This window comes from Phaseolus vulgaris, chromosome 2, assembly GCF_000499845.2.
Source record: "Phaseolus vulgaris cultivar G19833 chromosome 2, P. vulgaris v2.0, whole genome shotgun sequence".
In the NCBI taxonomy this organism is placed as follows: Eukaryota; Viridiplantae; Streptophyta; class Magnoliopsida; order Fabales; family Fabaceae; genus Phaseolus; species Phaseolus vulgaris.
Window position 1 is genome coordinate 47,872,065 of NC_023758.2, and position 21,692 is coordinate 47,893,756.

At 33.0% G+C, this 21,692-nt stretch overlaps 3 protein-coding genes across 4 annotated transcripts; all 3 read left to right on the forward strand.

Moving 5' to 3' along the window:
- Nucleotides 1-454: 454 nt before the first annotated feature.
- Nucleotides 455-4,153, forward strand: LOC137812871 (transcription factor bHLH68-like). The gene is made up of 9 exons (XM_068615105.1): nt 455-1,053; nt 1,319-1,631; nt 2,027-2,101; nt 2,326-2,391; nt 2,678-2,743; nt 2,917-2,973; nt 3,231-3,275; nt 3,525-3,572; nt 3,684-4,153. Exons 1-9 carry the CDS (start codon nt 815-817, stop codon nt 3,816-3,818), a joined length of 1,044 nt encoding a protein of 347 aa, XP_068471206.1. The 5' UTR covers nt 455-814; the 3' UTR covers nt 3,819-4,153.
- Nucleotides 4,154-7,247: 3,094 nt separating this feature from the next.
- Nucleotides 7,248-15,690, forward strand: LOC137812862 (putative E3 ubiquitin-protein ligase LIN-1). 2 transcript variants are annotated; one of them, XM_068615094.1, is made up of 15 exons: nt 7,248-8,299; nt 9,904-10,134; nt 10,232-10,317; nt 10,396-11,553; nt 11,641-11,785; nt 11,926-12,186; nt 12,285-12,591; nt 12,933-13,057; nt 13,139-13,255; nt 13,686-13,817; nt 14,115-14,237; nt 14,517-14,627; nt 14,709-14,855; nt 15,046-15,291; nt 15,441-15,690. In XM_068615094.1, the coding sequence occupies exons 1-15, from the start codon at nt 7,502-7,504 to the stop codon at nt 15,456-15,458; spliced, it is 4,005 nt and encodes a 1,334-aa protein (XP_068471195.1). In that variant the 5' UTR covers nt 7,248-7,501; the 3' UTR covers nt 15,459-15,690. The 2 variants fall into 2 exon arrangements, with proteins under 2 accessions (XP_068471195.1, XP_068471196.1); XM_068615095.1 differs by having other exon boundaries at nt 7,448-8,299; nt 10,219-10,317.
- A 2,499-nt stretch (nt 15,691-18,189) lies between these two features.
- On the forward strand, nt 18,190-21,451 carry LOC137812863 (protein NRT1/ PTR FAMILY 1.2-like). The gene is made up of 5 exons (XM_068615097.1): nt 18,190-18,414; nt 18,499-18,583; nt 18,736-18,953; nt 19,168-19,706; nt 20,403-21,451. The coding sequence occupies exons 2-5, from the start codon at nt 18,505-18,507 to the stop codon at nt 21,292-21,294; spliced, it is 1,728 nt and encodes a 575-aa protein (XP_068471198.1). The 5' UTR covers nt 18,190-18,414; nt 18,499-18,504; the 3' UTR covers nt 21,295-21,451.
- Nucleotides 21,452-21,692: the final 241 nt, after the last annotated feature.

The window sequence follows — 21,692 nt, forward strand, 5'->3', positions numbered from 1 at the left end:
TTTTAAGGTTTAAGGTTTAGGGTTTGTACGTATATTTTCAGTCAAAGATAGGTAAGGATTGAAATACATTCTTGAAATGATTCCAATTTTTTTTATTGATAAAAAAAAATCTATTTATAATTAACACTTATCATCCATGCATAGTATGATGGACATTAATAATTAGCTGTAACCCTTTCTTCCACAGAGAAAAATTAGCTGTAATCTTGAAGGTTTTGATACATAAATATATAGAAGTAAATAAAAGTGGTTAATGAAATTGAATGATGAATGAGTGCAGATAGATAGAGTGAAGGATAAGATGGTGGAAGTGTTTGTGTTGGATAAGTCAAATTAAATTTCCAAGTTTTAGACGTCTCATCTATTAAAAGGCATTGCAATATGTACAAGTCTCATTAGCACGCCACGTGGAAGATGTGATACAAAAATCGTGCACTTGAGAGTGGCTATGGTTAGACGCATATATTGGTTTTCTTAATTATGGGAATTGCTACCACCTTTTCTGTCCCACTTTAAGATAAAGCAAAAGCTAGCAGCTTAGGGGAAATAGAAAAGCAAAGGAAAAAAGAAAACCATGAAAGGAAGAAAGAAAAGAAAAGAAAAGCAATAAAGAAAGAGAGAAACACAAAGACAAAAGGTTCTCAAAACTCCATGATTATTCAAATTCTCTCAAAAACAGTACCAAGCAGTAGTAGTGTTCCCCCTACTTAATCACCCCACAGTCTCAAACTCTCTACAAACACCCTGTTTTGGCTTCGATTCGAACAACATCTTCCTCTTTTCTTCTGTTGAGATCACACCAATTAACAAAGACATGAATAGAGCTGTCTTGCAAAGCTCACCGGTGCAACAAATGATGGCTGCAAACCCTAACAACTGGTGGAACATCAACACCATGCGTCCTCCTCCTCCTCCTCCTTCTCAAGATTCTTCTCCTTTCTTCTCCACTCCTTCCAGCTTTCTAACTCCACATAACCCCTCTTCTTCTCTTCCTCTCCCTTCTTGGCATGATAACAATAAAGAGCTACCAGAGTCATGGAGCCAGCTACTCATGTAATAATAACTTCCTCCCTCTCCCTCCTTCTCTCTCTCTCAGACACACCAAGACATCACTTTATGCTTCTATGACTGTGCTTATTAATTACTTGTTTTAATTTTCAAAGAGAGATCCATCAGAATAAGGAATTGTTTCTTTAAAAGAAGTTAAACCAACAAGCCCTTACTTAGTGTATGTATGTTTATTCTTTGAAGGATCAAATCTAACTAGCTGATGTTTTTCTATTCTGATTGGTGTTTATGCATGTGTTTTGGACAATAGGAGTGGGATGGTGTCTGAAGAAGAGAAAGGGGCTATGTGCCAGGTTGAGTCAAAGAAGTTGGAGAACTGGGAGCAACAAATGCTGAGTCAGGCTTCAAGGGCTGCTATGGTTGATGTTAAGCAAGAAGGGTCGGTGAACAGCTATGTGTACGGTCATGGAAACGAAGAGTTTCACCCACCAAAGCCAACTTGGTCTCAAATAGTGCCTGCTTCTTCACCCAAATCATGTGTAACAAGTTTCAGCAGCAGCATGTTGGATTTCTCTAACAATAACACAGATGCTAGGCCTCCTCCACTAGACCAATCATCAGAGGTATAATATTAATACATGTCACAATTTAATTCTTTTTTTTTTTTTCCTTTTCTGGGTTTTGCTTTGAGTTATATATATTATACATTTCGTGAAACTTTACTAAAACTATCTCACAATTGAAAATTAACCTTTGAATTTGGACTCCCAAATGTTTTTTGAATGAATATTTATGTTAAGTGGTTCTTCTATTCTTTATTATATAGATCAAGCAACGGATTTCTTTGCTTCTGTTTATGTTCTATTCTTTCTATATAATAAAACGAATTCTAGTATATACATGGTCTTTTCTTCTTCTATTCTTTCTATACAAAACAGCATCAATTTTCTTCTCGGTTTTGTTTTTTTGCAATATAATTTAAACTAAAGTTATATTTTTTGTTTATTTTATTCTCAAGTGTAATAGCAGTGCAGCTGGTGGGGCATTCAAGAAAGCTAGGGTTCAACCGCCCACAACGCAGACGACCTTCAAGGTATTTTCATCCATTGAAAACTATTAGACAGAAACTTCCAACCTCGAACACTTTTTCAGGCAAACCAACACACATAACCGCACACAAACATCACATGTGTGTGGGTGGTCACTGTTGTTTTTCATGATTGTCTTGTTCCTACACATGTTTTTTTTCTTTCCATTTTATCTTCAAATGAAGAATCTACTTAAACCCACTTAATTAAGCACATGTGTCCATTTCAGGTTAGGAAGGAGAAATTAGGTGACAAAATTACAGCCCTTCATCAACTCGTTTCCCCGTTTGGAAAGGTATAAACTTAATTTATTCAATTCAAGATTTAATAAACTAAGAAAAAGTACCAAGTATATTATATATATATATATATATTAACTTTGTATTACCTACCTCGAAAATAATAATGGAAAATAATCTTGAAGTTTCTTGTATGTTTCATCTTCCCCATCCCATCTTTCTTTAATATATATTTTTGAACACAGTATTTTAGAGGAAGCAACATGGTGTTTGTGTAGCATTGCATAAGAGATGACTGGGAATATGACTGTTGTGTGTGCTATTTTTTTTTTACTTTTACAGACTGACACAGCGTCTGTCTTATTAGAAGCTATTGGGTATATCAGATTCCTTCAGAGTCAAATTGAGGTAATTAATGTTTATTCCCTCTGTCGATTTTTGCAAACAACCACGAGAGTCAGTGAATAGTGATGGCATGCTAGCTGTTAAAAGTTCATTATTTCACGCTGTTCTATTTTCCACACATTCATATGTATAGGTTTTGAAGCTCTAAACCTATTCTCTTTTCACCATGGATGCAGGCCCTTAGCTTACCATACTTGGGCACTGGATCAGGAAACATCAGGCACCAACAATCTGTAAGAAATATAATATCAACCTTATGTTAACCCACATACTATAAAAAAATTATTAAATAAAAATTAATCTTAAAGACAAAATAATTAGTTAATTAATCTTACGATGTCAAAGCAAAATGAGAAAAACTTAATTACTATAACTAGTGACTCTTTCTCCCTTTAGCATCTTTATTGTTGCATGTGCGCCAGAATGTATACTAATTAATGGGTAATTATGTGGTACTAATTGAGTGATCATTGTAATTGTTTAATGTTAGGTTCAAGGAGAGAAGAATTGTATATTCCCTGAAGACCCCGGTCAGGTATGCTTTTTCCTTGGATCCACTAACCCCTTAAAGGGGTTTGGGGATTTTGCATTTCAAAACAAAAGCTTACAACTTCAACTTCAATTCTATATTATAAATGAACAAAGTAGCTACACAGTCAAAGAGAAACCAGCTTTATCTGATATAATATATATCATATCACTCTCAAACCAATGAGTTCCTTCCTCTAATTCACTGCATTATTATTCAAATTCTTATTTTCTTTCATTTAATTTCTGGTTGCAGTTGCTGAATGAAAACTGTTTGAAGAGGAAAGCAACTAGTGAGCAGCAGGTAATTGTTCAGTGAATTATAATTCTGAATTTCAACTTAATACTGATGAAACTAGTTGAAGGATGTATTTTGATTTTAACTTGTGATGGTTTGTTGTTGTTAATTAATTAGGATTCTGAAGAAGAGGCAAAGAAGGACCTAAGGAGTAGAGGGTTGTGTCTGGTTCCAGTGTCATGCACACTGCAAGTTGGAAGTGAAAATGGAGCTGATTATTGGGCACCAGCTTTTGGAGGAGGGTTTCGGTAGATGAAGCTAATTTACCCATATTAATATATGTGGCAGCATACAGAAGAACAAATTCATGGAGATTGTATAACATCATTAGCAGTCAATCTGCTGCAAAACCTAAGGCTGATTGCTCATGATGCTATACACCATTCCTGAATAAAATCTGTGCTGTCATGTCGAGTAGTATATATTTGCCACCCCATGTTAAGACTCTTAATTCATGAAAATCAAGCTTTATTTTGTTTTCACTAGCTTAAGGTGTATGTATAAGATTATATACATATGCAATAACTGTATGATTATTTTCAGTGCTAGCAGTAATTAAACAGACCATGCAAGCTATTACCAATGCACGTACGGTACATAAACTCTTAAAAATAACTTCTAAACAAAATTCGATTCTCTTAGCATGCTATTCATTGTCATCGTTATGGAGTCCATGTCAAGTTTAAACACGTTCCTCTCTTAATCCATACATATTTTAAAATAAAACTGTGATAGAATACCAATTGTACCAGTGTGGATAATGGGGCTAAGTAATGTTGATCCACCTTGATACACGATGCTTACTTCACTCTTAGTTGTCCTATTCTTCAAGTCTCCTTTATTCTGCGCGTGCCTCGGTCGGCCGGCGGGGTACACTCCGACGTTCAAGTTCTCCAATCTTATGAAAATTGTATCTTTTCCTTCTTTCAGAAGTCCTTTTAGTAGGTTGACTTGGGCCTTGACCGTGGGCCAAACAACTGACGGCTAGAAACATGTTTAGTGGTCTCTGGGTTGGTAATTTTCTGAGATCCAGATAGTGCTTCAGATAACGTATTTAACTTATTCAACAGAAGTTGTAACTACTCGTCACATGTAACCACGTTCTTTATTTAATTAAGTTATTTAATCCTTCGGTGAGCATGGTACACCAATATTTAAAATGTACAATGCAGAATCAGATTTGGTGTCGAAACAATTATATTATTATAATATGAGAATAATGGAGCATTTGAAAGTGCTAGTAAAGTTTTTGGTTGGGTTTTGTTGTTAGTGTGTATTGTTGTAGGTGGATGAATAGACGTAAAGAAGTGTGCAGAGTTCACATAGACATACACCGACAGAGTCCAACACGCATGCAGAATTGTATCGCATGCGGGGCTAATGCATAGTTATACGCCCTTTCTTTGGTTATATCAATCGCAGAATAAATAACCCTAGATTGGCTATGGAATCCCGCGTGTTACTGCATTATATACAAACACAATTTTTGTAACTTTTAATTAATTTTCAGTAATAATCAAGTTGAGTTAGAGAAATTTTTTGAATGTAAAACTCGTATAATAAGTGTAATAAATTGGGAGTATCTATCTCATAAATATAGAATTTTTTTTTATCACAAATAAAGGAAATAATATGAAGTAGGGATGTGGATAAAATCTAAAAAAAAGAATAATGCATTTCAATGTTCTAGTTAAAGAAGTCATTATATGTTTTTTTATCAACAAAATAATTAAATTATAATAAGAAGCACAAAAGTCCCTTTTAAATTATATTCAGACACCATGCTTCATTTGTGTTTCTCAAGAACATTTCTGAAACATATATTACAATTTCATTTCTTCAATTTGTAAAATAAAGTATTTTTTATGAAAAAAATTATTTATTTATTTTTTTTATAAAAACTTTCATTAGTATCATTATACAACTTCACATCTCATAATAAAAAAAATTGTTTGTGAAAAGCTTCGTCATAATTTCAGAGGTTTTGAATTGTGAAATAAGTTCTAGATCAAAAATTTGTTTCACTTCTGGATTATAAACAAGTTATCGATTAGAACTCTTACGATAAAAACAAGTTTTAGAATGGTTAATCCAAAAGTGGAAAAGTTAATTATATATTAACCAATTTAGAAGTGAAAATATTAATCCAGAATGCATCTCATATTATATAATTTAGCGTGTTGAATAATATTGAAAACAAATAATTTTAGACTGTGCAATTCTAACAGTACATTCTAAATTTTAATTTTCAAATTGTAAATCGAAAATGTCTAACAACATTAAAAATAAATAATTTTAAATTTTACAATCCAAAACACAATTTTTAAACTTTTAACCTAAAAAATACACAATCCAGAAACCTTTCAGATCACTTAATCCAAAACTTCCCTGTGCTTTGAAACTTTTGACATTTTGCGTAGCTTGTAGAGGTGTAGAAAGAAATTATGGAAGTGGAAAAAAAATAGTTCAGATTAGACGGCCCATATTCTACAAAATGGGCTGTGATCTTGGTCTTGCTGCCTACGTCCAGCTGTTGTTACAAAGGCCCGTTATTTTAACAATGAAAGAAGCAATGGGTAAAATGGAAAAAATATTCACTGCTCCCCTCACCTCACTATATAGAACTTTTCAAATCAGAGATAAATATTCTTAGCAATGTTCTTGAAGAGTGTTTTAATCCTAAATTATACACAGTGATTAAAGTAATTGATACTTTAAAAAAAGACCTAAATTTTGAAAGAATGAAATTTGAAATTAGCTACAGGCATAGCTAAAATTTGATATGAAAATAATTTTGTGACATAAAAGGACGTAAAATTTAGGGAAATAGAAGAAAAGGAAATATTAATATAAATAATTTTGAAGTATTGGTAAGAATTAGAAAAGAAGTGTGATTGTGTTAAGAAGGAAAGTAATTGAAGGTATATGAATAAGGGTTGAGCCGGCTGGGCGGCAAAAGTGGTCCCACAGTTTGTTGAAGTTTTGCCGCCACATTTCAAAGTGGACAGAGTTACAAAAATGGCCCTACTTCTCATTGCACACAGCTGTGGAGATGTTGCCATCTTTAACTTAACCCCCTTGTCTCTAATTGCATTCTTTCTTTTTTATTAAAAAAAATCTTAAACTCTAATGTGACAAAATTATAAAAATCACAAATTAAGGTATTGGATGCATGTACAGTAATTAGTACACCAATTAAGGTATATATGTACTTTTATAATATCTTAATATAATTTTTACCCTCATTTCTTTATTATCATGACGTGTTTTAATCTTAACTTTAACTTTTGAGTGATGTGAGACTATATTGATATTACCGAAACAATAGCACCTTTCAAAGATTAAGGAAAAAAAGTTTATGATTTTTTGAAAAAAATTTAAAATTCTTACACACGATATCACTGTTTTGATATTTAAAACGAATGATACTTCAAATGTGGTGATTGACTCTAACGATACTATCTCTCGAATTTAAAATCAAAACATCACCGATTCAACTTTCCAAGTTAATTATCCAAATTTGTTTAAAAAAATATAAGTAAATATTGAAGTTATTCACTAATGTTAAAAAAGCTAAAAGTGTAATGCAATTTAAATATAATAAAATTAAAAACAAAACATAGATTAGAGATTAATAGAAGACTAACGCATAAAAAGTATTTAGTTTATCCCTAATGAAGTATGAGTGATTCTTCATTATGTAAGAGTAGCGTGTATTTTATTTTGTTTTGCTAGTTGTCAATTTATTATATTTACCTCATTTCAATTCCATGTACGGTGAGACCAAACCAAGGGATATATAGGTCATTTCAGAAGGTGCCGCCCGAAACTTCCCTTTCCGGCAAATTGAATCAAAACCGTTAACTGCTATTTCCGTTAACGTCTCTTCGCAGACTCCTAAACGCACCAAAGCTTTCACTCATTGTCCCTCCGCCATGACCACCGTAGCGGTCACCACTCGATCTCAGATCCTCCGCCACACCGCTGCATTTACCTCCTCAGTCCTCTCGCAACCAGAACTCCGGCGCCGCCTCATCGCCACTCTTCTCCGCGACACTCCAATCTCCGACGAGAAACACCTCAAACTCGCCGCAGACACTCTAGAAAGCGCGATTTCCTTCGCCAGCCCCGCCCTTCGGACCTCCTCCCTCTCTCTCCTGGAGAAGCTCCTCTTCCCTCTCCCCGACTTCGCCCTCTCCTCGCTACTCCTCTCTCTCGCCCACGCCATCCGTAACCGCCCAACCGAATCCGCCACCAGCCTCCTCCAAATCTTTCACTCCAACAAAAACAACAACGCTTCCCTCGCTAGATCGGAAATCGCTCCTGTGCTCTACGAGCGCCTCTTCTCTCTACATCTCTTCCCTGTCTTCCGCTGGTTCGATGAGCAGAGAACGAAGATTCTCTCCTCCAGTCCCTCAACCTCGAGCCGTGAAAACGATTATTCGGTCTCCGAGGAGTACTCGGTGGTGCTGCCTTGCGCCAAGGTGCTATCGAAGATGAGCGAGGAGCAGGCCGGAAAGCTCCGGGAGGTGGAGAGAGAGTACGAAGAAGTTCTCGACGAGAACTGTAGGGTTCTCGCAGAGTATTTCAAAGAGGTTTTGGTGAAAGAGAACAGTGACGCGGGAATTAGTCCACCGCCGTTGATACTGAAGAGCGCCGCTGAAGGTGGCGGCAGGGAGAACCAAACGGAGGAGATGACGCCAATGAGTGTGTTGGAGAACGGACGGTATAATGTAATGTTGTATATCTACTTTCTCACCAATTCGTTACTCTTTTCAAATCAATTGCTTATCTGTTTTGCTTATGCTTTTGTTTTCTTAGGACATTCCATGAAATTAAGGGGCAAACCTTATAATCATACTCATATACTTCGATTCCATTTTAACTATTTGATTACAAATAAGCAAATTATACAGACACTTTAAAACGATTATCATTTATATAAATTACATGTATCATAACTTTGTTATCTTTTGTTACAAGTATTTTATATAATAATTGTTTTATACGGTTAGGTAAATGATAATTAAACTTTTATTTAATTAATGGGATTACAATTTTTCCTATCAAAGCTTATATAATTTTGTTGTTGTTTTAATATCACTGTAACGAACCTGTAAATCGTTACTATGATTGTGATCATATACAATGCACAATAGTAATATGCATTCACATTAGAAAGTACACAACATATGTATAAATTGTATTAAGTGTAGAAGAAATCTCTATTAGTATGAGATTTTGATGAAGGAAACTTCCATTTTCATTCTAATAAGCAATTTTTTTTACCTTTCAATTTCATTAATAGACAGTTAAACATCAACTCAAACATCCAAAACAGTAAAAAACAAGAATTCAAACATACAATCATTACAAAAATTATTTATCATACATTCTAATTATTATATTTAAATGTTAATCTCCGTAACTTGGATTATGTTGATTTTCATTTTCTTAAATAAGAATATTATAACCCAAATTTTAACTCTCCTTTATAATCTTGGACAAAGTATTAAGAAAAATCAAGAAACTCTTCACATAAAATCTCTTTATGAATATATAAACTTAAACTTACATGTTCACAAATACACAAATATGATCCAATAGAGTTTATTTTTCTTTTGTCACCTTCCTCAATATTTTTTTAAATGTAAAAATTGAGAAAAAATCAGTATGATTATAATAAAAAAAACTTAAAGACATGATAATGAAGAGATAAATATTTTTATAAAAACTTAACTATTATATTTATAAATTTCAACAAAGAGTTGAATAATAATATAATTTCTATGCATTGTTATTTTCACAACGTTGCAATCATTCCGAAATTTTGTCCAAATTTTTCATAATTTCCACTCTTCATGTTTGTTATATATTGACATACTTGCTCACTTATACAAACACCAATTTGAATTATTTATCACTTTTTTTTGTCTTTCTCTTACTAAATGTCTACTAACATGTGAGTGCGCATGCATTATTTTCCTTATTGTTAAGTTTTGGTTTTAGAAAATAAACGTTTTAAGTAGTTGGAAAATTAGAATTTTCATTCACTTTCGAAGGTGCTTTTAAGAACATAATTATAACTGGTATTTCAGTTAGTAATATATAGGATAAATATTCTTTTTATATAATTCAAATTTATTACAAGTAAATATTTAAAATAGAATAATTATATTTTTAAATATGATGTGATATGATGAGAAATGGAAAGAAGAAGAAAAAGTGGAGTTTATTAAAATTTGGTGGTTTTGAATCGTCATTGTTAGAATTTAACATACTTGGACTTTCATTTCATAATCATTCTGTCACACTTTTTTTCTGCGATTTTCTGCAGCCAATATGGTCCGAAAGGGAAGCATCTGTTGAATTTTTGAGCCCCGGTTCCAGCAGAAGATCTCCCCAGACACCATTTTATCCTCAAAGAGTCTTTTCCAGAATTCTCAATCCCAAAAATCCTTCAAAAAATTGGACAACGCCACTCCATTTAAACACTACACCTGACGCTGATTTTTCTTCAGAAGAGAGTTTGCTTAGTTCTTCTTCAGATTCTGAGGCAGAAAATGAGGTATGTGTAATTGATACTACCGAGAGAGGACTGAATTTTCTATGACAGTTGTTTTACTTCTTGAAACGCTAAGTGATGATAAAGCTCTGTCATGTAGGAAAAGGACACAACTATCGCATTGTTGGAGCCTCGACAAAGCCAAATTCAAGAACAAATGCAAACCTTCTTCAAACAATCTAGGGAGTACGTAGATATTTAACAACTACCATTATTCTTCACTATCTCTGCGTTTTCTTTAACTTGGATTATTTCTACTTGTAGTTCACCAGATTATCCTATGGCAGACTTCGATAACCCGCTGAATGGAGTTGGGAAACATGCACCTCCCAAGGATTTTGTCTGTCCAATCACAAGTCATATATTTGATGATCCAGTGACTCTTGAGACTGGTCAGACCTATGAACGTAAAGCGATCGAGGAATGGTTCAACAGAGGGAACTCAACCTGTCCCATCACCCGCCAGAAGCTGCAAAACATTCAGCTGCCCAAAACAAATTATGTGCTCAAACGATTAATTGCGAGCTGGAAAGATCGCAACCCCCATTTGGTCCAACCGCCGTATGAGAGTCCATACGAAGATGCTGAGGCAGCTGTGCAGTCAACAACGCCTTCAACTTCTCCTAATAGTGTTATAATCCAAGCCACAGTTGATGGGATGATGAGTGAGTTACGCTGTGCCATCAATAATCTGTACATGTCAGAGATTCTCAAGGAATCGGAAACGGCCGTGCTTCAAATTGAGAAGTTCTGGAGAGGAGTGAATCTGGGAGTGGATATCCATAGAATGTTAGTAAAACCTGCGATTATCAATGGATTTATGGAGATTCTTTTCAATTCTGTGGAGGCCCAGGTGCTACAAGCGGCAGTTTTCCTTCTAGCCGAGATGGGGTCTAGGGACAACTCTGTTATCGAGACTCTCACCCGTGTGAAGACTGATGTGGAATGTATCATTGCTCTTTTCAAGAACGGGTTGACAGAGGCTGTTGTGTTGTTGCACCTACTGAATCCTCCCATTACGAGTCTTACAGAGATGGCCATAGTGGAGTCTCTCATAACGGTTTTGAATACGAAAGAGGAAGAATTGGTTGCGATGTGTTTGAAGCCAAAAACTGCTGCAATGCTTTTACTTGCAAGGATAACTGGAAGCAGTGAAGAGATAATTGCATCTTCTGTTGTCAATACCCTTTTCTCTGGAAATGCAATTGGAACTATTGTCAGCAGTTTTGGAGCTGACTTGGCAAAGGAGAGGATTGCTGCAGTAGAGATCTTACTGAGATGCATGGAAGAAGATGGGACTTGCAGGAGTAACATTGCTGATAAAGCAGAGTTGTCACCTCTTATGGAAACTTTAATCGGTGCTGATGATGGAGAGCGTTTTAAGATTATTCAGTTTTTTGCCGAGTTGGTCAAATTAAATAGGTATAAAAATTTCGTAATTATAATTATACTAATCTAATTAATCTACCTTGTAGTTTGTCTGATAGCTTCTTTTGGGATTCCCTTCAGGAGGACATCCACTGAACAAATTCTCCATATTATAAAGGAACAAGGACCTTTTAGTACAATGCATACTCTCCTTATTTATTTGCAGGCAGCACTTCACGATCATTGTCCAGTTATGGCTGGCCTCTTACTCCAACTTGATCTTCTGGTGTGAATCTTTGATGCTTCCTATATCTTTAAATATAAGAACTAGTTGTATTTCTTGTTACATTGTCTTTGTTTTTCTGACTATGATAAAATGCTGTTTTAGAAGTAATAGTAGCTTAATTTTCATCGTGCTATTTTTAGGTTGAGCCAAGAAAAATGAGCATATACCGCGAAGAGGCTATGGATACTCTTATTTCATGCCTGAGAAACACAGATTTCCCCGTTATCCAATTAGCGGCTGCAGATACAATCATGTCACTGCAAGGAAGCTTCGACTTCTCCGGAAACCCTCTAATCAGAGAAGTCCTCCTTAAACGTGCAGGTATTGACAAAAGTTCCAGAAGTCTTGTATTGGTGGATCATCAGATTAGCAACTCCAGTCCAGAAATTGATATAACTCCAGTGAAGTCCTTTGAAACATTTCTTCTATTTTGACTTTGTGTTTTCTCCTTGCCAGATATTTTTTCTGATGCCTTATTTATTTTGTTTGGCATCAACAGGAAGAAGAGAAGGCAGCTGATGATTGGGAAAGAAGAATTGCATATATTCTAGTTAGCCATGAATTTGGCACTATTTTTGAGGCTTTAGCTGATGGCATGAAGAGCCGAAATCCAGAACTACGATCAGCATGCTTTTTATCAGCTACCTGGCTCACGTACATGTTGACCATTCTACCGGATACAGGCATACAAGTACCAGCTCGTGCTTGCTTGCTGAAGCCGTTCATAGCTAAATTAAATTCTGCTAGGGATGTAGAAGACAGAATCCTTTCTATGGTTGCTCTCAATAGCTTTCTTCATTTCCCTGGTAAGGTTCACAAAGACATTAATTAAAAGTTACAACTGACAATCATCATTTCAAAATCTGGTAGCAATAATCTTGTCTAAGAAAGAAGGAATAAGTGCCGATGAGCAGTTCCTCGAAGCATGATAAGCCACTCAAATGCAGAATTCAGCGTTGATTTAGATCATATATTATCTATATTAATGTTGGATTCTTAGTCTATTATTGGGGATCAAAAAGTTCAAAATAGTTTCCTTCTACATGAATATACGAGACTTTCTGTATATTTATGTTTTCAAATTCCTGCAAGTCGTTGTTATGCAAAATAGAAAAAGGGTGATGATACGTTATATTGTGAATTTCAGAAGGCTTAGGTGATCTAACTTCCTACACTAAGGATATTTTAAAAGGGTTGAGAGAGCTCAAGAGATCTTGTCCCTTAGCATCTAAAATGCTAAAATCTCTGGTTGAAGAAAATGAATCTAAAGCGGTAAGTTCTTGTATTCTTAACCCATTTTCTAGAATAGGCAATCAGGCATTGTGGATCATTTAAATTTCTTCATTGGAACAGGACATTTGGATACATAAAGAGCTCATAAAACAAGACTGCAGCGAAAATGGAGAGGTGTTGTCTGTCATATGCTTTAAGGATAAAAAAATTTCGGGTCATACAGATGGCACAATTAAGGTAATTAGATTAGAATTTTACATGCTTTGTAAATTCTAACAAATAAGGATTTTAAGTGTGAACAAAAACAGATTTCTCATGGCTGTTGTAGATTATTTAAATATCTTTTTTTATAAAAAAATATATTTGTTTCCTTAGATTGTCTAGAAAATAAATCATTACATTATCGATCTGTCAATTTATGCAGTTACAATAAAAGAGAATTAGGTGCAACGTGCATGCTAGACCTAAATAGGTATAAATGTAGATATATGTATAGTAAGATGGAGTGGACTCTATGTGGTGTTCTGTGCCACATGCTCCAAAGATTGAATAGCTGTACAAATACTAAATCATTCTTGATCATTGGCAAATATGTTCCGGTCTTGGTTGCAAACTACAACTTTATTGTAATATGAGCTGACTGGAAAATACTCTGTAACTTCTGAAGGTCTGGACATTAAAGAATAATTTATTCCATCTGTTGCAAGAAATCCAAGAACATACTAAAGCAGTGACAAACTTGGTGATTTCAGAATCTGGTGACAGACTGTACAGTGGTTCACTTGACCGAACTTCAAAGGTAAAATTTTCTGCAGTTACTCTAGCCTCGTTTTTTTTTTCAAAGTATAATTTTATAGATTAATCATTAAATTGGTTAAAATTTTAAAAAATTATTAAAATAGTAATTCATAGGATTTCAGTGTAATCAGACTTTAATTATTACTGTAATCATGTCAAAGTGTCACGATTACTATTTTAGTAAGTTTTTGAAATTTTACTTATTTTAGTAATTAACCTATAATTACTTGATAAAAAAATCTCTAGCCTCTATGTCAGGCTGCCCTGCTAACAAAGGTTTTGTTTCATTAAAGTACAGGTCTGGTCTATTGGAAAGGCAGCAATACATTGTGTACAGGTGTATGATATGAAGGACCAGATTCATAATTTAGTTGTAACCGATAGCTTATCTTGTTTCGTTTCGCAGGGGACTGGTGTCAAGGTACTCTTAAACTATGAATACATGTTCTTATTTGAATGGTGTTGAGAGAGTCTGATCACTTCTTTTGTACAATCTAGAGTGTAAACTAACACTAGTCTCCTTATTATCAATGCCTCTCTGTCACACTCAACCGTAGCAACAAACATTATGCTCTAAACTTTTGCTCTGAGCTGCAAGTTGTACCGTTTACTTTATTTTATTCCCATCTGGCTGATTATGTGATTGACAACAAAATTCCCAGCATTGTTTTCTACTGAAATTACTTGGCTTTCTCATCAGGTTCAGTCACTGAATGGAGAGTCAAAGCTGTTAAATTCTAGCAAATATGTGAAGTGTTTGGCTCATGTTAATGGGAAATTATATTGTGGATGCCGTGACAGTAGTGTTCAGGTATATAGTTTTTTTAAGTGAAGACAGCGTAATGTGATACTATATCAACATTCTTGCAATAATATTCGCGTGATATTTCAGGAGATACACTTGGCCACTGGAACAGTCAATACTATTCAAAGTGGTTATAAAAGATTACTTGCAAAAGCAAATCCTATTCATGCACTACAAATTCATGGTGAACTTATATACGCAGCTGGTTCTTTCTTGGATGGTTCTTCTTTAAAGGTATCTTAGATTCGTTTGATTTAGCGGTATATAGAAAGGTAAAAAATAGTTAAAATTATAGCTAGAAACACCGGGTTTCATGATATTTTGAATTCCAAAATGCAGAAAATGTTTGAGCTACTTGGTGTTAATTTTAAGGATGATATACCATTATCATAGTTAGCTAACTCATGCATATATAAATGTCTAGATATGGAACAGTTCCAATTACAGTATGGTTGGATCACTGCAAACTGTATCTGAAGTGCGGGCTATGGCAGTGAGCTCAGGATTGATTTATTTGGGGTGCAAAGGAGGTACGGTGGAAATCTGGGATATGAAAAAACTCAGTAAAGTTGACACGTTGCAAATGGGTACCAATTGTAGGGTCAATTGCATGGCTCTAGACAGCAATGAAGAATTTTTGGTAATTGGAACTTCAGATGGACAAATTCAGGTGACTTCTGGCTCACTTTTTAGAGTTCAAGTTTTGCATTTTTATTATGTCATATATGCACTGTCTATGTAGCATTTGTACATTGTCTTCCAAACGAAACTGTAATAATAGAGCTTTTTTTGACAGTTACTAATCTCTGGCAATTGCAGGCTTGGGAAATGAATTAACAGAAGATGCTCAGAGTACAGCTGGTGGAGGAAGATGTAGATGAACTTTGACAACATTTGATTCGTTAATACTTTCATATTTTAGGTTCTTCGTGAGCTGTATATAGTTCAAAGTTTATACATCCAAGTGCCTTGTACATAAGATTAACTCGTAGATACGTGATTTATTTGTTTTCCTTCTCTTGTGGAAGGATGTTTGGAAAGATGAGGTGAACTTTTCCATTGTGAATAATGTTTTTGTGAGTCTCTGATGTTTAAACTCATATGATTAATTATAAAGAAAAACTATAAATAATTATGATGATACAAATTATATTTAAAGTTTGATTAAAAATTTACTTTTCGTATAAAATATATTAACAGGTATCATTTATTAAAAGTTATATTAGTATAATCTATATTTCTCATATAATAATTAATGTTATATAATATTTTATTTATTTTTTTATATATATATATATTTATATTTAAAAAAAATTCATTTACAAAGACACTCACTTATATACTGATTTTTTTTATTTTACCTTTAGTTGATTTGATATAAGATTTTCAATAATTTATATACAATATAAAATTGTGCCTTTAAGATTTTTGTTAATATTTTTAATTTTTTAATTTTTTATGTTAAATTTTACTTTATTTTTCTAATTTTTTTTCACCTTTGATTTTTTTCCTTTTTTCAAATTCTTTATGTATAATTTTTATAGTTATTTTTTTTCAACCCAGTAGTACTGAAAGTACACTAGTTTTTCACTGATGGAAAAAAAGTATTATTTTTACGTTTAATAAATTGTAATTGTAATGTTATTCTTACAAGGTTTGATTTAACCACGCTTTTATTTGTTATCTTCATAATATATTTTAACTTTATAAGTACTAAAAATATTCGACCAATATTACACACACGATGATTAATTTTAAATTTTTAAGTTTTTTTAAAAGGGTTATTTTTTGGAAATGGAAGATTGAATAATTTTATTGGATAATTTGAAATTAATGAAACAAATAAAAAGTAATACCGTTTGAATATCATAAATTGGATCAAACAAATAAAGATAATTATACAAACTAACTATATGAGGTTACTTAAAATAAATTTGTATTCATTTGTTTGTGATAGATATTACACTGATAAGGGATTACGAGGAAATTTTTATTAAAATAAATAAATATATATTTTAATAATTTTTTAAAAACATTTTCATATATTTTTAATAAAAAAAATCTTATTTCAATTCCTTAATAACAGTCATATATTTTACAAAAGTTTTTTTTCCTTACTATCACTATTCAATTACCCCGATACTGCATGTATGGGCCTTATTAACATGATCAACATACATCTCCTTCATTAACAAGTTATTAGAGAAAAAATTAAGATTAGTTTTGGTAATAATATCTTATACCGGTAATACACATCATGAAAAAACATATAAATTATTATGATAAAAAAAGTGTAAAATGTAATAAATATAATAAAGATAAAAAATAGATAAAAAATCTCTTAAAGAACTTAAATTAAAATTTTATAATTAAATAGATATTTAATTTGAAAAAATAATTTATTAATACTTAAATAAAAATGGTTAATATAAGTGAGACTTAAAACTTATTTAAACTTATAATTATTCATGATTTTAAACTATAGCTTTAAAAATAATTAATTATGCATATCAATGAAAGTGGAAAGTTGCACCTCCTGAATTTTTAAAATTTATAATTAAATGTATTGAATTTTCCTTTATTGTACTTCCTAAATCTATATATTGACATTATTATAAAGTGAGAAACTCACATTGATATACAAAAAATGTGGATCCATATATTATATGATAGTATTTTTATTCTTTATTATTTTTTAATTAAATTACCTCCACTGAATATATCAACCATATGTTATAATGAGAAGGATAAGTATATATCCATTTTCCAATGACTATTTTTAGTAACATAAAAAAAAACTAAATACCCACATAATTCCATTTATTTATCTAATTAAAACATTTTTATTATTAATAATTGATTTATCAACATGTTAACTTTCAACCAATGATTTTTTTGGAGAAAAGTTGATAAATTTAACATTTTTAAACTAAACAAATGTGTAAAGAAAAATTTAAAAAATATTTTCACTGTTAATTTTAAGTTCATACCCTAGTAATTTGATTGAAAACGATAAAATGTGGAAAGTGTGAAAAAAATATTTTATACTTAAATTTGTAGAAAAATATTAACCTTTCGTATACATGCAATATCAGTTTCCACACATATAACCAATGATTCTTCGGACAAACCAATAAATCCGTTGATGCGACATGTTTGTCTCTCCGAATCTAACTAGGAGTTAAAACAGAGAACACAAAGCTTTCGTTACATCCAAAGGATCAAATTTAACTTCTATTTATTTCGAAATTAATAAAAAAAATCACTTGTTTAAGATTTAGGGTTTAAAATTAAACTTTAAATACGTTTCGGTGTTTAAAACGAATTTCATCAGAATTATTTTTAATATAGTTTTAGATCAAACAAAGTTCAGCGATAAATGAAATGACAAAAATTAAGTAAATTTTGTCCTTCAACCTTTGGAACCTTTGATGCGTCGTCACTAAAAGTAACCTTTTTGTTTCATCGAGTCACATGTTACTCTTCTTTCACTTCAAACTATGGTAAAAAATGGACGGCAGATTCTGATTAAGACCAATTATATGTGCAAAAATCTTATTTATATATTGAGTTCTCAGATTTTTTATACATGCATGTTCATACACGCCAGCATTTTCATCCATTGAGCAAACTAAAACGAGAAAAGCACAAGAACATGAATAAATATTCATTTGTTTCAATTACTAAGATGAGACCACAAATTTGATAGTAACGAGGTTTACCTGCCTGCACTGAAATTGAACTCAGGAGAGAGATAGTGCAGGGAAATCAAGAGCTTTTTCTCTATTTCTGTGTATAAACCAAAGCTCTTCTGTAGTATACCAATTGTAACTAGCTTCAAGTATATTTGTGTCTAACCTTTTCATGTGTGTCGCAGAAGAAGATGCTAATGGAGCAAAAGAAAGCCACCCAACTGGTTGAAAGGAAAAAGGGTGGTTTCAGAACCATGCCCTTTATCATAGGTGATGACCCTTTTCTTTATGTTAAGATCTTTTGGAACCATTCTATAATATATACATTAAAAATCATGGCTTTTCTTTTTTACAATGTTGGGTGATTAATAAAATGATGTATAAGAAATTCTAACCAGGTTCTGTTTTTGAACTTGTTTTAGCAAACGAGACATTTGAAAGGGTTGCAAATGTGGGGCTGCATGTGAACATGATATTGTACCTGCTACAAGAGTATCATTTTGACCCTGCAACAGCAGCTATTATAGTGTTCCTGTGGAACGCCATGTCTAATTTTATGCCCATCTTTGGTGCCTTCATTTCTGATTCTTGGCTTGGAAGATTTCGTGTTATTTCCCTGGGAACTATCATCGACCTTGTTGTAAGCACCACAATACTCCTAATGCCTACTTCACCAATAATGAAGATTTTTGAAAGAATTCCCAAAAATTTCTTCTTTGATTCTATAAACAACTTACATAGATCAGCACTTGCTTGTTAAACTTTTATGTAATAGGTATTTGATGAATGAAGTTGTTTAACAAACTAGAATCACATGAATTTCTTATATATGTTGTCTTTTATCTTTGTTACAGGGTTTAGTTGTACTGTGGCTCACAGCAGTGATTAGGAGTGCAAGGCCTGAATGTCATGAAGAACCTTGTGCAAATCCTACTCCATTTCAACTTCTATTTCTTTTCTCTTCACTTGCTCTCATGGCTCTTGGAGCTGGTGGAATTAGGCCATGTACCTTAGCATTCACGGCTGATCAAATCAACAACCCTGAAAACCCAAAAAATGAGAGCACCATGAAGAGCTTCTTCAATTGGTACTATGTTTCGGTTGGCATTTCAGTATCAATTTCAGTGATATTTATAGTGTACATCCAAGTTAAAGAAGGGTGGGGTGTAGGTTTTGGAATTCCTGTGGGGCTTATGTCATTTTCTGCTATCATGTTTTTCTCGGGCTCTTCTTTATATATCAAAGTGAAACCAAACAAGAGCTTGCTCACTAGCTTGGCCCAAGTGATTGTGGTAGCCTGGAAAAACAGACACTTGCCCCTTCCTCCCAAGAACTCCGACACATGGTATTCAACCAATCACTCTAATCTTCTTCAACCAACTGATAAAGTGAGGTATGCACCATTTTCATACCACAAATTTGCATCACAATATCTTCTTTGTATAGAGATTAAATATGGTTTGGTTGGTGAGTTTTATGAAGTTATATATGTAAAGGAGAAAATTCAAAAGATGGATCTTACTATGTATGACTTGGATGTGTTTCTGGCTTGGTTAGTGATACATTTACTGCTAGAACTAAAGTTTCGTGGATGTTTCGTAATCGGTAGAACACTTATCTTAATTATTGAGGAAAAATAAGATTTAGAGTTATTCATATTTTTCGTAAAGGGAATGTGTGTGCGAATAAGTTGGCTAACTTAGATTCATTCATAGAGATTCATTTCATTAATATAATAAGCTTCTATCTAGTCTATTCTTCATGAATAAGTATAGTTTACTTATATATCATATTTGTTAACATATGAGTTTTGGTCTAATCTCTCATATTTTTTTGTATTTCTATTAATAATATTTTTTTATGTAATGACAAATGATTGTTGTTACTTGCAGTGTCAACATAACTGAAATGACAAGTTGCATAGTAATACCTAAAACGAAAGCTTTATAAAAAAAAAACTTAAAACACTAAAAAATAAAATTGGTTGTTAATCAACTGAATTAGAAACTACTATAACTCTTTATGTTATTAGTTGAAGGACTTCATTTTAGTATATTAACGAAATCAATATTTGATTTTACTTTCGTAGGTTCTTGAACAAGGCTTGCATAGTGAAGAACAGAGAGAAAGATTTGGACAGTGATGAGATGCCGATTGACCCATGGAGTTTGTGTACAGTGAGACAAGTAGAGGAGTTGAAAGCCATAATAAAAGTCCTTCCTATTTGGTCCACTGGGATCATATTTGCAACTACCATAAGCCAACAATCATTTTCTGTGGTTCAAGCAGTGACCATGAACAAGGAGGTGTTCCATATGGACATTCCAGCAACCAACTTCAGTGCATTCATAATCCTCACTTTAACCGTGTGGGTGGCTATTTATGACCGCATTGTAGTTCCCTTGTTCCCAAAGGGGCGAGGACTCACTGTGAAGCAAAGAATGGGATTTGGAATAGTGATCTCATGCTTGGCAACTGCAGTGGCAGTGTTGGTAGAGAGAAAGAGAAGGAATGAAGCAATGAGGGAAGGGTTTATAGACAACCCCAAAGGAGTGGTGAAGATGTCTGCAATGTGGTTAGTGCCTCAATACTGCTTATATGGTTTAGCAGAGGGTTTGAATGTCATTGGACAGATAGAGTTCTATTACTCCCAGTTTCCTAGGGCAATGTCAAGCATTGCTATTTCCCTATGCACCTTTAGCTTTGGGGTAGGGAACCTTGTGGGTAGCCTTATTGTGAAGGTTGTGAAAGATGGAACAGGGAAAGGAGGAAAAACAAGTTGGCTAGCATCAAATATCAACAGAGGCCACTATGACTACTACTATGCCCTTCTTCTCATTCTGAATTTGGTTAATTTATTGGTTTTCTTAGCATGGAGTGCAGCTTATGGAAGCACTCAGGATATTCAGAATTGGGATCAAGAGCTTCACACAGATATCACTCCAGAAAAAGAGATGGACAACAAATTAACAAAACAATAGTATAGTATCTTATAAACGGTCGTCTACCGATATTCATGATTAAAGACATTAATGTCATAACATTAATCATGAGATTCGATAATGGATCTTTAAAGAGGATAACATTATTATTGAATTAGACAAGTAATAAAATCAGGTAGAGGAATTATATGATAAAGATTTTAATATATATCAAAGAATATACATATAAAAAAAAAAGATTACACATTAATTATACTTAATGTTTTAGGATTTGATATCATCAATACTTTTTGTCCGAAACAAATGGTAATTTGAGTATTACAAAAAGGTATTTAGATTACTATACAGTATATTAAAAAAAAAATATTTACAACTTTTGTAGTTACAAAAGTAAAAATTGAACAAGTAAATTTAATAAAATTAATGCAAGTCTCCTT

Bases quoted from the DNA above. Each gene is read 5' to 3' on its own strand.
- LOC137812871 (XM_068615105.1), top strand. From the start codon at position 815: ATGAATAGAGCTGTCTTGCAAAGCTCACCGGTGCAACAAATGATGGCT. The intron at 2,102-2,325 runs GTATTTTCATCC...TGTCCATTTCAG, and splicing joins CAACGCAGACGACCTTCAAG to GTTAGGAAGGAGAAATTAGG. The intron at 3,276-3,524 runs GTATGCTTTTTC...TTCTGGTTGCAG, and splicing joins TCCCTGAAGACCCCGGTCAG to TTGCTGAATGAAAACTGTTT.
- LOC137812862 (XM_068615094.1), top strand. From the start codon at position 7,502: ATGACCACCGTAGCGGTCACCACTCGATCTCAGATCCTCCGCCACACC. The intron at 13,818-14,114 runs GTAAAATTTTCT...ATTAAAGTACAG, and splicing joins CACTTGACCGAACTTCAAAG to GTCTGGTCTATTGGAAAGGC. The intron at 14,856-15,045 runs GTATCTTAGATT...ATAAATGTCTAG, and splicing joins TGGATGGTTCTTCTTTAAAG to ATATGGAACAGTTCCAATTA.
- LOC137812863 (XM_068615097.1), top strand. From the start codon at position 18,505: ATGCTAATGGAGCAAAAGAAAGCCACCCAACTGGTTGAAAGGAAAAAG. The intron at 18,954-19,167 runs GTAAGCACCACA...TCTTTGTTACAG, and splicing joins GAACTATCATCGACCTTGTT to GGTTTAGTTGTACTGTGGCT. The intron at 19,707-20,402 runs GTATGCACCATT...TTACTTTCGTAG, and splicing joins CAACCAACTGATAAAGTGAG to GTTCTTGAACAAGGCTTGCA.